At 37.7% G+C, this 17,478-nt stretch overlaps 1 protein-coding gene across 3 annotated transcripts in view; it reads left to right on the forward strand.

Moving 5' to 3' along the window:
- The window catches only part of GKAP1 (G kinase anchoring protein 1), an 87,908-nt gene that overhangs the window by 57,791 nt on the left and 12,639 nt on the right, over positions 1 to 17,478 (forward strand). For all 3 annotated transcript variants that reach the window (XM_021927592.2, XM_021927594.2, XM_021927593.2), the window contains one exon: positions 15,917 to 16,018. In XM_021927592.2, coding sequence (XP_021783284.2) covers positions 15,917 to 16,018 — 102 coding nt within the window. The remainder of the gene's footprint in view (positions 1 to 15,916; positions 16,019 to 17,478) is intronic.

The raw sequence follows: 17,478 nt of genomic DNA on the forward strand, positions 1-17,478 counted from the left end.
TTTATTGAATAGACATTTTTCCCCAGTGTATGTTCTTGACACCTTTGCCAAAAATGAGTTCACTGTAGGTGTGTGGATTTGTTTCTGGGTTCTCTGTTCTGTTCCAGTGGTCTATGTGTGTGTGTGTGTTTATGCCAGTACCTTGGTATTTGGTTACTATAACTCTGTAGTATAATTTGAAGTCAGGTAACATGATTCTTTCAGTTTTCTTCTTTTGCTTAGGGTATCTTTGGCTATTCTGTGTCTTTTGTGGTTTCATGTATATTTTAGGATTGTTTTTTCTATTTCTGTGAAGAATGTCATTGGTATTTTGATAGGGATTACATTGAATCTGTAGATTGCTTTGGGTGGTATGGACATTTTAACAATATTGATTCTTCTAACCCATGAACATGGAATATCTTTCCATTTTGTCATCTCTTCTTCAGTTTTGTTCATTGGTGTTTTATAGATTTCATTATAGAGATCTTGTTTGGTTAATTCCTAGGTATTTACTTTTATTTATGGCTATTGTAAATGGGATTACATTTTTTGATTTTTTTTCGGATTGTTCTCTGTGGCCTGTAGAAATGCTGCTGATTTTTCAAGGTTGATTTTGTATCCTGCCACTTTACTAAGTTTATCAGTTCTAATAGTTTTTTTGTGGAGCCTTTAGATTTTTCCAAATATAAAGTGATATCATCTGCAAACAAGAATAATTTGACTTCTTCCTTTCCAATTTAGATGCCCTTTATTTCTTTCTCTTGTTTGATTGCTCTAGCTAGGACTTCCTGTACTACAATGAATAACAGGGTGAAAGTGGGCATCTTTGTCTTGTTCCAGATCTTAGAGGAAAGGCTTTCAGTTTTTCCCCATCCAGTATATTACTTGCTGTGGGTTTATTGTGTATGGCTTTTTTTATGTTGAGGTATGTTCCTTCTATACCCAGTTTTTTGACGGTTTTTATCATGAAGGGATGTTGAATTTTATCAAATGCTTTTTCAGCATCAATTGAAATGATCACGTGGTTTTTGCCCTTCATTCTGTTTCAATCTGTTGTTGAATTCAGTATTTTTTTCAGGGTTTTTTGCATCGATATTCATCAGATATTGGCCTCTAGTTTTCTTTTTTTGATGTTTCTTTGTCTGGTTTTGGTATCAGGGCCTCATAGAAGGAGTTTGGAAGTATTCCCTCCTCATCTTTTCTCAAAATAGTTTGAGTAGGATTGGTATTAATTCCTTAAGTGTTTGGTAGAACTCAGCAGTAAAGCCATTGGATCCTGGGCTTTTCCTTATTGGAAGACTTTTTATTATGGCTTCAATCTTATTATTGGTCTGTTCAGATTTTGGGTTTCTTCATGGTTCAATCTTGGTAGGTTGTATGTGTCTAGGAATTTGTCCATTTCCTCTAGATTTTTCAATTTATTGGCATATAGTTGCTCATAGTAGCCACTAATGATCCTTTGAATTTCTGTAGTATTAGTTGTACTGTCCCTTTTTTCAATCTCTGTTTTATTTGGAACTTCTCTTTTTCTTGATGTGGTTAAAGGTTTGTCAATTTTAATTTTTCTTTTGTTTTTTGTTTTAATTTTTAAATTTTTTTCAATTTTGTTTAATTTTTCAAAAAATCAACTTTTGGATTCTTCATTTCAGTTTCATTTATTTCTTTTATATTGATTTTATTTTAGTTTCGTTTATTTCTGCACTGATATTTATTATTTCTTTTCTTCAAATTTTGTGTTTGGTTTGCTCTTGCTTTTCTAGTTCTTTAACATTAATTGTTAGGTTATTTGAAGTTTTTCTTCTTTTTTGATGTAGGCACTTATAGCTATAAATTTTCCTCTTAGTATTGCCTTTATTGTGTCCCATAGCTTTTGGTGTGTTTTTTCCATTATCATTTGTTTCAAGAAATGTTTCAGTTTCCTTCGTAATTTCTTTGTTGAGCCACTGATCATTCAGGAGGATATTGTTTAATTTCCATGTATTTGTATAGTTTCTAAAATTCCTTTTGTCCTTGATTTGTAGTTTTATTTCATTGCGGTCAGAAAAGATGCTTGATATTATTTCAATTTTTTAAAATGTTTTAGGACTTGTTTTGTGACCTAACATAGGGTCTATCCTTCAGAATTATCTGTGTGTTGAAGAAAAGGATGTGTGTTCTGCAGCTGTTGGATGAAAAGTTCTGTCAATATCTATTGGTCCTTTTGGTTTATAGTGCAGATTAAGTCCAGTGTTTCTTTGCTGATTTTGTTTCTAGAAGATCTGTCCAGTGCTGAAAATGGAGTGTTGAAATCACCAGCTATTATTGTATTGGGGCCCATCTCTCTCTTTAGCTCTAATAATATTTGCTTTATTTATCTGAGTGCTCCAGTGTTGGGTGTATATGTATTTAAAATTGTTATGTCCTCTTGCTGAACTGACCCCTTTATCTTTATATAGTGACCTTCTTTGTTTCTTCTTATAGTTCTTGTCTTGAAATCTATTTTGTCTGATGTTAATATAGCTACTTCTGCTCTTTTTTGGTTTCCCTTGGCATGGAATATCTTTTTTCTTCCCTTTATTTTCTGTCTATGTATGTCTTCATAGGTGAAAAGTGTTTCTTGTAGGCAACAGATCATTGAGTCTTATTTCTTAATCCATTCAGCCATTCTATAAAGACAATGGAATTTGAACATGCAGAGATGAAGAAGAAACTGGGATGCCTTGAGTAAAAGTATGGAGGTAATGAAGTATAAACCAGTTTCATTAAAATAGAAGGTTTATAGAGGAATGTAATATAAATTTGGTAAGTTAAGTTGGAAAAGATTGTAGCGAATTTAAAGGCTGGTTTATAATTTAGTCAGCAGACATTAAAGAATTTTTGAAGGTTTTTGAGCAGAAAGCAAAGTTTATTACAGTAATATTAATTTCACTGCAGTGCCTAGGAAAAAACCGAAGGAAGGTAAAGACTACTAATTATTAGTAAGGATGTAGAACAGCATTAACATACCACTAGTGGGAATGTAAATTGGTATAACCATTTTGGAAAACAATTTGATATTCACTTTTAAAGTTGAAGATAATGGGCATGACGTTATGGTCTAGAAATTCTATGCCTAGATTAAACCTTGAAGACATGTCCAAAAAAAGTGTTCAAAACTCAGTTGTTTGTAATAGCAAAAGAATAAGAGAAGTAAGTTGTAGTTATACATAGCAACATGGATGCATATCAAGAGCATAGCATTTAATGAAAAACACAGGTCACCAAATAATAATTTGATGACATTCATATAAATTTTTTTAAATAGCCCTGTCTCTACAAAAAAAAAAAAAATTATCCAGGTGTGTTGGCATGCACCTGTAGTCTCAGCTACTCAGAAGACTGAGGTGGGAGGATTGATTGAACCTGTTAAGTCAAGGCTGCAGGGAGCTGTGATCATACCACTGTCTTTCAACCTGGTCATTGAAGCAACACCCTGTCTCAAAAAAATAAATAAAAATTAAAAATAGAAATGTAATACATTATTCAGGGCTTCATATACGTGTAGTAAAAGACTTTAACAAAGGAAAAGAATGACATAATCTGTAATCATGGATATCCTCAGGAGAGGAGGGAAAAGGGGTATGATTGGAGAGAGGCATATGGTATTGGTAAGGTATTGGTAATGTTCAAATTCTTAATCTGCTTTTTGGTTTATTTTTCTTTTTACCTAATGTGTCATACATAAAATTCTTTTGCATATGTGAAGTTTTTCCTAAGTGAAAAAATTAGAATTTTTTCATAGCATTTCATTAAGTGTAAAGGAGAGAAAAGAGGATTCATGCCATTTAAAGAATTATCCACTTCTCTTTCTGTGTATACCTCTTTCCTCTACCCATTGTGCTTCTTTCTCAGAGAAAGAAAACTCTTCTGCTTTCCAAGGTTAAAATCCTTTTTAACTGTGCATACATTGATATACTAGGCATTTTTAAAGGTGAAAAGTAAATCAACCCTAAGTCTGTCATTCTTTTTTTTTTTTTTTTTTTATAAGGCAAATATTATTGCAGGTATTTATTTTATTTTATTTTATTTTATTTTTTTTTTTTTTTTTAATTTATTTATTATTATTATACTTTAAGTTGTAGGGTACATGTGCATAACATGCAGGTTTATTCACATACTCTTATACTTATTACCCACAGATTAGTCTACTGCACCCATCAACTCATCCATTTACATCAGGTATAACTCCAATCTGATCCCTCCCCCTCCCCCCTCCCATGATAGGCCCGATTTGATGTTCCCCTTCCTGAGTCCGTGATCGTTGTTCAGGACTCCCACCTATGAGTGAGGGGCTGTCAGGATGGGTTTCTATTCTTGTGATAGTTGCTAGAATGATGGTTTCAGCTGCATCCATGTCCCTACAAAGGACGCAAACTCATCCTTTTTATGGCTGCATAGTATTCCCATGGTGTATAATAACACATTTTCTTAATCCAATCTGTCACTGATATGGGTTGATTCCAGGTCTGCTATTAATGAATAGTGCTGCAATAAACATACGTGTGCATGCTTGCCGCTTAACCTGTAATTTATAATCCTTTGGAATATCCCCAGTAATGTGCAGCTGGGTCATATGATGCATCGTTCTAGATCCTTGAGGAATCGCCATGCTGTTTTTCCATAATGTGGAGCAGTTTACAATCCCACCAACAGTGTAAAAGTGTTCCTATTTCTCCACATCCTCTCCATGGCACCTGTTGTTTCCTGACTTTTTAATGATGCATTCTAACTGGTGGTGAGATATGGTATCTCATTGTGGTTTTGATTTTTCTCTGATGGCTAAGTGATGATGAACTGGTACCATATGTCTGGTGGCTGTATGAATGTCCTCTTTTAGAAATGTCTGTTCATATCTTTGCCCTTTTGATGGGTTGTTTGTTTTTTTTCTTGTAAATTTGTTTGGCGGAGTTCTTTTGTAGGTTAAAGGATATTAAGCCCTTTGTCCAAGTCGGTAGATTGCAAGAAATTTTCTCCCATTCTGTAGGTTGCCTGTTCCTCTGATGGTAGTTTCTTTGCTGTGCAGAAGCTCTTTTAGTTTAATTGATCCATTTTGTCAATTTTAGCTTTTGCTGCCCGTTGCTTTTAGTGTTTTTGAACATGGAATCTTTACCTATGTCCTGGTGGGTACTACCTAGGTTTTCCTCTAGGATTTTTGCCTTAGTGATGGGTCCTAACATTTAAGTCTCTAATCCATCTTGGATTAATTTTCATTATAAAGGGTAAGGAAAAGGATCAGTTTCAACTTTCACTTATGGCTAGCCAATTTTCCACCATTTATTAAATAGGGAATCCTTTCCCCATTTTCTTATTTTTCTCAGGTTTATTAAGATCAGATGGCTGTAGATGTGTGAGTATTATTTTCTGAGGACTCTCTGTTCTGTTCCATTGGTCTATATTATCTCTGTTTGGTACCGTGCCGCTATGTTTTAGTTACTGTAGCCTTGAAGTATAGATTTAGAAGTCAGGTGGCGGCGATGCCTCCAGCTTTGTTCTTTTGACTTACAGTTGTCTTGGAGATGCACGGGCTCTTTTTGGTTCCATATGAACTTTAAAGCAGTTTTTTCCAGTTCTGTGAAGAAACTCATTGTAGTGGCATGATGGGGATGGCATTGAATCTATAAATTACTGCAACAGGCAGTATGGCCATTTTCACGATATTGATTCTTCCTATCCATGGGCATGAATGTTCTTCATTTGTTTGGCCTCTTTTATTTCCAGTGAGCGCTGAGTGGTTTGCATGGATTCTCCTTGAAGAGGTCCTTTACATCCACTGCCAGTTAGTTCCTAGGTATTTGATGATTCTCACTTTGAAGCAATTGTGAATGGAAGTTCATTCCATACAATTTGGCTCTGTGTTTGTATCTGTTAATGGGTGTATAAAGAATGCTTGTGATTTTTGCATTAATTTTTGTATCCTGAGACTTTGCTGAGATTGCTTATCAAGCTTAAAATTTTGGGCTGGGAACAATGGGGTTTCTAAATATACAATCATGTCATCTGCAAACAGGGACAATTTGACTTCTTCTTTTCTTTAGACCCACAATTTCTTTCTCTCTTGCCTAATTGCCTAGCTTGAGAACTTGCAACACTATGTTGAATAGGGTGGTGAAGGGCATCCTGTCTTGTGCCAAGTGTTCAAGGGAATTTTCCAGTTTTGCCCATTCAGTATGATGTGGCTGTGGGTTTTGTCATAAATAGCTCTTATTATTTTGAAATTACGTTCCATCAATACAGCGAATTTATTGGCCCGTTTTTAGCATGAAGGGCTGTTGAATTTTGTCAAAGCCTTTTCTGCATCTATTGAGAGATAATCATGTGGTTCTTGTCTTTGGTTCTGTTTATATGCTGGATTATGTTTATTGATTTAAATTGAACCAGCCTTGCCTCCCAGGGATGAAACCCCTTGATCATGGTGGATAAGCTTTTTGATGTGTTGTTGAATCGGTTTTTGCCAGTATTTTGTGAGGATTTTTGCATCGATGTTCATCAGGGATATTGGTCTAAAATTCTCTTTTTTGTTGTGTCTCTGCCAGGCTTTGGTATCAGGGATGATGTTGGCTCATAAGAAGTTAGGGAGGATTCCTCTTTTCTATTGATTGGAATAGTTTCAGAAGGAATGGTACCAACTCTCCTTATACCTCTGGTAGAAATTCAGCTGTGAATCCATCTGGTCCTGGACTTTTTTGGTTGGTAGGCTGTTAATTATTGCCTCAATTTCTGAGCCTAGTATTGGTCTATTCAGGGGATTCAACTTCTTCCTGGTTTAGTCTTGGAAAGAGTGTAAGTGTCAGGAAATTATCCATTTCTTCTAGAGTTTTTCCAATTTATTTGCGTAAAGTGTATAAGCTATTCTCTGATGGTAGTTGTCTGTGGGGTCGGTGTTGACATCCCCTTTATCATTTTATTAAGTCGATTTGATTCTTCTCTCTTTTCTTCTTTATTCAATCTTGCTAGTGGTCTGTCAATTTTGTTGATCTTTCAAAAACCAGCTCCTGGATTCATTGATTTTTTTGGAGGGTTTGCTGTCTCTATCTTCCAGTTCTCTCTAGATGTGGTTATTTCTTGCCTTCTGCTAGCTTTGGAATGTGTTTGCTCTTGCTTCTCTAGTTCTTTTAATTCACGATGTTAGAGTGTCAATTTTTGATCTTTTTCTTTCCTCTCTTGTGGGCATTTAGTGCTATAAATTTCCTCTGCACACTGCTTTAAATGTGTCCCAGAGATTCTGGTATGTTATCTTTGTTCTCATTGGTTTCAAAAGAACATCTTTATTCTACCTTCATTTCGTTGTCATGCTGATAGTCATTTCAGGAGCAGGTTGTTCAGTTTCCATGTAGTTGAGCGGTTTTTGATTGATTTCTTAGTCCTGAGTTCTAGTTTGATTGCATTGTGGTCTGAGAGACAGTTTGTTATAATTTCTGTTCTTGTACACATTTGCTGGGGTGCTTTGCTTCCAATTATGTGGTCAATTTTGGAGTAAATTTTTGATGTGGTGCTGAAAGAATGTATTCTGTTGATTTAGGTGGAGGAGTTCTATAGATGTCTATTAGGTCTGCTTGCTGCAGAGATGAGTTCAATTCCTGGACATCCTTGTTAACTTTCTGTCGTTGATCTGTCTAATGTTGACTGATGGAGTGTTGAAGTCTCCCATTATTATTGTGTAAGTCCTAAGTCTTTGTAGAGTCTCTAAGGACTTGCTTTATGAATCTGGGTGCTCCTGTATTGGTCCATATATATTTAGGATAGTTAACTCTTCCTGTTGAATTGATCCCTTGACCATTTATGTAGCAATGGCCTTCTTTGTCTCTTTGATCTTTGATGGTTTAAGTCTGTTTATCAGAACTAGAATTACAACCTACTTTTTCTTTCTCCATTTGCTTGATAATCTTCCTCCATCCTTTATTTTTGAGCCTATACATGCTTCTCTGCGTGTGAGATGGGTCTCCTGAATCCCCAGCAGACTGATGGAGTCTTGACTCTATCCGTTTGCCAGTCTGTGTCTTTTCAATTTAGACATTTAGTCCATTTTACATTTAAGGTTAAGATTTGTGTATGAACTTAGTCCTGCCATTAGATGTAACTGGATTTATTTTGCTCGTTAGTTGATGCAGTTTCTTTTCTAGCCTCGATGGTCTTTACATTTTAAATATTTTGCAATGGCAATTTACCGGTTGTTCCTTTCCATGTAGTGCTTCCTTCAGGGTCTTGTAAGGCAGGCCTGGTGACAAAATCTCTAAGCATTTGCTTATCTGTAAAGGGATTTTATTTCTCCTTCTTAGCAAAACTTAGTTTGGCTGGATAGCAAATTCTGGGTTTTAAAATTCTTTTCTTTAAGAATGTTGAATGTGGCCCCCACTCTTCTGGCTTGGAGGTTCTTGAGAGATCTGCTGTGAGTCTGATGGGCCCCTTTGTGGGTAGCTTGATGCTCTCTCTGGCTGCCCTTAAGATTTTCCTTCATTTCAACTTTGGTGGATCTGGCAATTATGTGTCTTGGGTTGCTCTTCTGAGGAGTATCTTTGTGAAATTCTGCTGTTCCTGGTTGAATGTTGGCCTGCCCCCTACTAGGTTGGGGAAGTTCTCCTGGATGATATCCTGAAGTGTTTCCAACTTGGTTCCATTTTCCCCCTCACTTTCAGGCACCCCAATCAGACGAATTTGGTCTTTTTACATAATCCTTACTTCTTGCAGGCTTTGTTCATTTCTTTTCTTCTCTTTTTCTTTGGTTTCTCTTCGCTTCATTTCATTCATTTTGATCATCAATGTGATACTCTTTCTTCCAGTTGATCAGTGGGTTACTGAAGCTTGTGCATTTGTCACGTATTTCTCGTGTCATGGTTTCATCTCTTTCATTCGTTTATGACCTTCTCTGCATTAATTAGTCTAGCCGTCAATTCTTCCACTTTTTTTCAAAATTTTACCGTTTCTTTGCTAGATGCTGAATTCCTCTGGCCTTTGGCTCTAAAAATTTGATGGACCTGAAGCCTTCTTCTCTCATCTCGATAGAAGTCATTTCCCGTCCAGCTTTGATCCGTTGCTGGCGATGAAATGCCAGCTCCTGCTTTGCGGGAGATGCGGCTCTTATTTTTTAATTTCCCAGCTTTTGCCCTGCTTTCCCCATCTTTGTGGTTTATCTGCCTCTGGTCTTTGATGATGGTGATGTACTGATGGGTTTTGGTGTAGGTGTCCTTCCTGTTTGATAGTTTTCCTTCTAACAGTCCAGGACCTCAGCTCATCAGAGTCTGTTGGAGATTGCTTGAGGTCCCTCAGACCCCTGTTTGCCTGGGTATCAGCAGCAGGGCTGCAGAAGATAGAATATTCTGAACAGCGAGTGTACCTGTCTGATTCTTGCTGGAAGCTTCCTCTCAGTGCTCTCACCCTGTGAGTGTGGGGTATCAGGCCTGCTAGTGGGGGATGTCTCCCAAAGTTAGGCTACTCAGGGTCAGGGACCCACTGGAAACGGCAGTCTGTCCGTTCTCAGATCTCAGCCTCCGTGTTGGGAATCCTACTCTCTTCAAAGCTGTCGAGACCAAGTCGTTTCGCGTCTGCAGAGTTTCTGCTGCTTTGTTGTTGTTGTTGTTGTTGTTGTTGTGTAGCTGTGCCCTGTCCCCAGAGGTGGAGTCACAGAGACAGGCAGGTTTCCTTGAGCTGCTGTGAGAGCTCCGTTAGACTTCCAGCAGCTTTGTTTGCCACCAAAGCCTCAGCAATGGCGAGCCCCTCCCCAGCCTACCATGCTGCTGCAGTGGAATCACAGACTGTGTGCTAGCAATGAGGCTCCGTGCGTGATAGGACCCTCCCACGGCCAGGTGTAGGATATGATCTCTCCCTGGTGCCTGTTTGCCCAAAAGCGCAATATTGGGGTAGGAGTTACCCGATTTTCCGAACGCTGTCTCAGTTCCCCTGGCTAGGAAAGGGTTCCTTCCCCGCCAGGCTTCCAGGTGGTGATGCCTAAAGCCCTGCTTCAACTCATTTCGTCGGGCTGCAGCAGCTGACCAGCACCGATCGTCCGGCACTCTGAGTGAGATAGACCCGAACATCAGTTGAAAATGCGAAATCACCGGTCTTCTATGCCAGCTGGCGCTGGGGAGTTGGAGACTGGAGCTGTTCCTATTCGGCCATCTTGCTCAGGGATTTCAAGTCTGTGATTCTTAACATGACATTTAGTTTCTTTTTTTTTTTTTTTTGGAGATGGAGTCTCACTCTGTCACCTGGCGGGAGTTCTGTAGCACTATTTTGGCTCAGTACAACCTTCACCTCCTGGGTTCAAGCAATGCTTCTGCCTCACCCTCCCAAGTAGCTGGGATTACTGGCATGCACCACCACACCCAGCTAATTTTTGTATTTTTTTTTTTTTTTTTTAACTAGAGACTGGGTTTTGCTATGTTGGCCAGGCTGGTCTCGAACTCCTGACCTCAAGTGATCTGCCCACCTCAGCCTCACAAATTACTGAGATTATAGGCATGAGCCACCATGCCCAGCCTAGTTTCATTTGTTAATAGTGTTTTTCTAGGAAAATGCCTAGATGCATAGGTATTTTAAAATAATTATAACAATAATGAATCTAGTTTTCTAACCCCTTTTGTAAACCAGGTGTTATATCCTGCCAAATCAACATGCTGTAAGTTGCTTAGTACTTGCCCTATTATTGAACATTGTTTAGAATTGATGGCTTGATATTCACTGATCATACATTTAATTTTTTGGTGAATTGTTTCCTTGGAGTAGATTGTTTTAGATAGTAATTGAATCAAAGGATATAAGCCTCTGTGTTACTCTTGGTGCATTCAACATACTGTCTTCTAGCAGCAGGATGTGAGCTTACTAATTTCTCCACAACTGCACCAGCACTAGGTAGATCAGTCATCCCTGATCCCGTCCCCTCTTGTGGCCTTTGGGGCTCTGTTTTATTAATTATCTTTGTGGCATGTTCCATCCTGTTGTTTGATGCATACCTTACTCTCACTGTGTTCAAACCCAGGCTCATCATCTTCCTCTCCACACCAAGCATTTGGCTTGACTTCTGTCATTTCAGTTTTTGGTTTCCTCATTTTACCTAGGTATCCAGATTCTACAGTGTGTGTTTTTTGTTGTTGTTGTTGTTGTTGTTGTTTTTCACTTTTCTGTTTTTCAAGATTTTTAGAGTTTTAAATCTTTGAAATGTTTTTCAGATCTGTCTTTGTTTCCATTCTTACCAACATTCTCTAATTTAGCCTCTCATTATCTCTTACTGGCATTATTTCAGTAATCTAACCAATCTTCATGCTTTCTTGCCTTTAATGCCAGATAATGTGTTACACCCTGCTAACAAATGCCTTTTTATAAATCATTACTTCCATCATGCCATGCTGTGCCCTTAAACTTCAGTGTCTGTTGAATTAAGTACAGTGTCCTTGACCCTTGACCTGACACCTAAAGTCCTTAGGCTATGCTTTTCAAACTGAGTTTCCCAACCCATTCAGTAGGTCCTAAAATGAGTTTAGTAGGTTGCTACCAAAAAATGGGAAAGGAGAAAATGTCAGAGTATGTGACACCTATTTATATTTTGTGAAAGTTGTTTCTATGTGTGCCTGTGTCTGTGTGTCTATGTAAAACATTCCTATCATAGGGCACTGTCAAATAAGTTTGAAAACCTTGTTATACAGGATATCCTTAATTATCTTTAGCTGTTTGTACTCTTCCAATTTTTCTTCTAGCTGGAGCAGACCACTCCTGTCACAGAATGCTGGGTGCGTCCCAGCTTTATTCAAGGTTCATTTCATTCATTTCACATGCCATCTCCTCCCAGAAGCTCTCTCTCACTGCCTCAGCCGAACCCCAAACCCGAGACACAGAAAACCTGGATATAATTTTCCTTTTTCTATACCCCATAGCATTTTGTTTTTCTTATGGCACATTTCACATCACACATTTTCCCTGTCATTTTTAATAGATTACAGATCCCTTGTAGGCATAAGCTTTATCTTGTACATCTTTTCATCCTCATTTTAGTATAATATTTTTTACTTAGAAGATACTTTTTAAAAGGTTTTTATTGAAATGTAGGACTTCATTAAAAATGAGTATACATTAAAACAATACGACTTTGTTTTAAAAAGTAGTATCTCTTGTAGAAATTTTGGGAACTACCGATAAGTAAAATGAAGAAATGATAATGGCAAAAATAAATATTTGATGGTTTGCTATGTATATGCCAGGCACTGTGTTAAGTACTTAAAATGTATGATCTCATTTGATTATTATTATTATTATTATTATTTTTTTTTTTCAGACGGAGTCTCGCTCTGTCGCCCAGGCTGGAGTGCAGTGGCCGGATCTCAGCTCGCTGCCAGCTCCGCCTCCCGGGTTCACGCCATTCTCCTGCCTCAGCCTCCCGAGTAGCTGGGACTACAGGCGCCCGCCACCTCGCCCGGCTAGTTTTTTGTATTTTTTTTTAGTAGAGACGGAGTTTCACCGTGTCAGCCAGGATGGTCTCGATCTCCTGACCTCGTGATCCGCCCGTCTCGGCCTCCCAAAGTGCTGGGATTACAGGCTTGAGCCACCGCGCCCGGCCCTCATTTGATTATTAACAACTAACTATGAAGTTGGTGGATATCATTATCATCCCCAATTTTCAGTTGTAGTGGGAGAAAAATGACCCTAATCTCATTCACCTAGAGAAAACAGCTAGGGTACTGATATTTTGGTGTGGTCTTACTTTTCTATGGATATATACTTTTTCCCTCATCAATGCAGAAACTGTTAGATGGACCACTTTTTCAGTTAAACGCAAATGGTGAGCATTTCAGGACATTGATTTTTTTTTTTGTAATTTTTTTTTTTTTGAGATGGAGTCTCACTCTGTCGCCCAGGGTGGAGTGCAGTGGCGAAATCTCAGCGCACTGCAACCTTTGCCTTTCAGGTTCAAGCCATCCCTGTGCCTCAGCCTCTCGAGTAGCTGGGATTACAGGCATGTGCCACCACCCCCAGCTAGTTTGTGTATTTTTAGTAGAGGGTCACCATGTTGGCCAGGCTGGTCTCGAACTCCCGACCTCAGGTGATCTGCTCACCTCTGCCTCCCAAAGTGCTGAGATTACAGGCGTGAGCCACTGTGCCTGGGACATTAATTCTTATACATGGAATAATTCAGTTTATAGGTAAATTGCCTCCAATTACTTATACTAAGAAAAAAAAATTTTTTAATGTACCAGTTTGGCCTGGTGCGGTGGGTCACGCCTGTAATCCCAGCACTTTGGGAGGCCGAGGCAGGTGGATCGCCTGAGATCAGGAGTTCAAGACCAGCCTGGCCAACATGGTGAAACCCTGTCTCTACTAAAAACACAAAAATTAGCCAGGAGTGGTGGCAGGCACCTGTAATCCCAGCTACTTGGGAGACTGAGGCAGGAGAATTGCTTGAACCTGGGAGGCGAGGTTGCAGTGAGCTGAGATCACACCACTGTACTCTAGCCTGGGAGATAAGATCGAGAACTTTGTCTCAAGAAGAAGGAAAAAAAAGTACTTGTTTGATAAAACCTGGATTTGCTTCCTAGCAAGATTGTACTTTTTTTCATGTTTGTTGGTCATATGTCTATCATATTGGTTGCATTTTCTGTTTTTCCTTTACCTTTTGTTACAGTGTTTTGTTTTTTTTTTAGATCTTTCATCAAATCACATCTATGAATCTTTTCCATTTTTCCTCTTTTTTAATGTCAATTTCAGAAGGGCTTCTTATTCAAAGATAATCATATTCATCAAGATTTCTAAAAATACATAATGGTTTATTTTTATTCAAAAGTAAAACAGTATTATTCCATGATTATTTACTCAGTATAAAATAATTTCGATAAAAGGAAATTTTAAACAATAAAGCAAAATCTTTCATAATCCCATGTTCACACAGTTATAATTTAAAGTTTTGGTGTATGTTCTTCCAGAATTTTTTCTTTGCACACACTACAATTTTGGAATCATGAAGATATTATTTTATAGCTCTATATCAGCATTTTCAGTGACTTAGTTTTCAGTTTTTGAATTTACTATATATTTAACCTATATCCTATTGTTTGATATTTAAATTGATGTCCAGTTTTGTGTTGTGATAAATCTACAATGAACACTTTTCATAGATACGTCGCTACCTCATTTATCTTTTGGAGATAAATTCCTAAAAGTGAGATTCTGGAACTTAATAGTAGTATATTTCTAATTTTGACCTACTCACCTCATTACTTAAACTAGAAACTTAGATTGTAGTGTCCATCTTCTTCCTCACCTGCCACATTCTTTCAACCTTTCATCAAATGCTACCTCCAAATTATTTCTCAAATATACTTCTCTCTATTTATACTGCTTTCACCCTAATCCAAAGCATAATCTTATTTGACCTGGGGTTATAGTAGCTATTAAAGGATCTTTCTACCTGTCTTACCTCACTCCATTTCATTTCCACACAGCATGAAAAGGGATCCTTTACAAACATAAGTCTCACACAATCAAATCTAACCTAGCAGTCCTCCTTCACTGCTTTCTGTTTTATTCAGAATAATGTGCAGACTGTTCTTATGGCTTACAAGGTCCTCCAGGATCAGATCTCTACTGGCTTTTCCAAAGTCATCTTGGACCATCTTCCCGCTCACTATCTTACCATACTGGCTTATTTTTTTCTTCAAATTCTCCAGGCCCTTCCTTCCTGCAAGGCCTTTAAACATACTGTTCTTTCTACCTGGAAAGCTCTCACTTCCTCTTTTTACTTAGCCAATTCCTACCTATCACACAAGGTTCAATTTAAGTGTCACCACTTTAAAGAGCTTTACTAATCTAGAAAAGAAGCACAGAATCTTTTCGGTTCGGTTCACCATGGTGACCCAGCTCCTAGAAGTTAGATGCTCAGTGAGTATTTGTAGAGTACTACGTTGATGTTGCCACATTACTCCTTAGATAAACAGAACCATTTATATTCTCATCAAAAGTATGACTTTGGGGTGATTTTTTTTACACTAAATTTGTTTATTTTGGTATATGGTGCAAGATGACAGCGATTTAACCTGATTTTTCCCAGTTAGCCATTTGTCCTATAACCTACCATTATTCTGTAATTCAGCATTTTCTCACTTTTTAAAAGTATCATCCTTACTTACAATAAATTCTTATATCTCAAGTCTCTTTCTGGACTTTGTTTTCTGGTACATTGTTCTGTCAACCTAGGTGCCATGATTTTATTTATTTTGCCTTATATAATTGATAGGCAAATCTTTCTTCATCAAATTAACCTTTTGTTTTGCTTCCATCCTGAATTCTCCCAGGTGAAGTCTTTACTATCTTTATAAGTTCCAAAGAACAACATCCTATTGGAATTTCTATTGAAATGTTAATTGAACTTACAAAGTAACCTGTAGCCTTCCTATTTACAAACCATACTTTGTGTCATTTTCAAGATTTTATAATTTTCTTAGTGTTGGTCCTAATCACTTCTTAGTGTTATTCTTCTGGTTAGGTTTTCTTGCTGTTGTGAGGAAATTATTTTTCTGGTTATGTCTTCTACCTGTTAATTGCTAATATAGAGAAAAGCTATTTATTTTAGTTTTTATATTTTTTATTTATTTTGTATTTTTAGTCATTTTTTGAATTTTTGAATTTTTAAGATAGACTAATAACAACAACTTGTCACAGAGCACTTTTTAATATGTTTGTTCCAGGATAGAAATATCCTTTGAAAGCCCTGATATTGTTTGTCAGTATGTTTGGGTTAATTATAAATACTTCCTTGCTTGCATTGTATATATTAAGATTATATAATTGAGTGAAAATGGAAATGTAGTCAACAGCATAAGATGGCCTCAGAAAATTACGGTCAGAATTTTTCCTCTTAAACTTTTCACAAAGGAATATTATAAACCAGGATTAGCAGAATAATCAAAGTCCTAAAATGTTGTTTCTCTCTTTTCAGGAAGTGGTTCTGAAAGATGGAAGAATTGAAAGACTAAAGTTAGAGCTAGAAAGGAAAGATGCTGAAATCCAGAAGCTGAAAAATGTAATCACTCAGTGGGAGGTTTGTGTCCATTTACTGTTGCTAAAGAAAATAATTCTATACATTTTCACATTTTGTTTTTCTTATATGTAAATATGTTTAATATGCAATTCATGGGAATAGTCATTCTATTTTTTATGTTCTTAAACTCTTTGATTAATGGTTTAAAATCTGGATGATTATTTATTTATTTATTGTTGTTGTTGTTGTTGTTTTTTGAGTCTCATTCTGTTGCCCAGGCTGGAGTGCAATGGCATGATCTCAGCTTAGTACAACCTCTGCCTTGGTTCAAGCAATTCTCCTGCCTCAGGCTCCTGAGTAGCTAGGATTATAGGCATGAGCCACCATACCTGGCTAATTTTTGTGTTTTTAGTAGAGACAGGGTTTCACCGTGTTGGCCAGTCTATCCACGAACTCCTGGCCTCAAGAGATCCGCCCACCCCAGCTTCCTAAAGTGCTGGGATTACAGGCATGAGCCACCATGCCTGGTCATATTTTGTTTTTTAAAAATCAACTTTATTGTGGTATAGTTTACACATAGTATAAAATGTATTTTTGTTGTTGTAAAATACATATAACCATTTAAACTGTATAATTCAGTGGGGCATTAAGTATCTTTACACAGCATTGTGTAATCATCACCACTGTCTATTTCCAGAACTTTTTCATCATCCCAGGCAGAAACTCTTACCCACAGAGAACTCCCCATTCTCATTTTCCACACCCCGGTAACCTCTAATTTCTATGAATTTGCCCATTCTAGGTACCTCATGTAAGTGGAATCATACAGTGTTTATCCTCTTATGTGTGGCATATTCACTTAGCATAATGTGTTTTTTTGTTTGTTTGTTTCGTGAGACAGTCTTGCTCTGCTGCCCAGGCTGGAGTGCAGTGGCACAATCTTGGCTCACCACAACCTCTGCCTCCCAGGTTCAAGCAATTCTCCTGCCTCAGCCTCCCGAGTAGCTGGGACTACAGACATGCACCACCATGCCTGGCTAATTTTTGCATTTTCAGTAGAGACGGGGTTTCACTATGTTGACCAGGCTGGTCTCAAACTCCTGACCTCGTGATCCGCTCGCCTCGGCCTCTCAAGGTGTTGGGATTATAGGTGTGAGCCACCGTACCTGGCCTAGCATAATGTTTTTAAGGTTCATCCACGTTGTAGCATGTGTCAGAATTTCATCCCTTATTATAGCTGAATAATTTTTCATTGTGTGTATATATTTTGTTTACTGGTGCATAAGTATCTGAGTCCTTGCTTTTAGTTCTTTTGGGTATGTACACACCTAAGAGTGGAATTGCTGGACTATATAATTCCACATTTAACTTTTCGAGGAACTGCCAAACTTTTCCATGGCACCCGCGTCATTTTACCTTCCCACCAGGAGTGAACGATGGTTCCAGTTTCTCCACATCCTTTCCAGCACTTGTGATGTATACAATGTGTTTTTAACTACAAATCTTACCTCTCCCCTTAG

This window comes from Papio anubis, chromosome 13 (genome assembly GCF_008728515.1).
Source record: "Papio anubis isolate 15944 chromosome 13, Panubis1.0, whole genome shotgun sequence".
In the NCBI taxonomy this organism is placed as follows: Eukaryota; Metazoa; Chordata; class Mammalia; order Primates; family Cercopithecidae; genus Papio; species Papio anubis.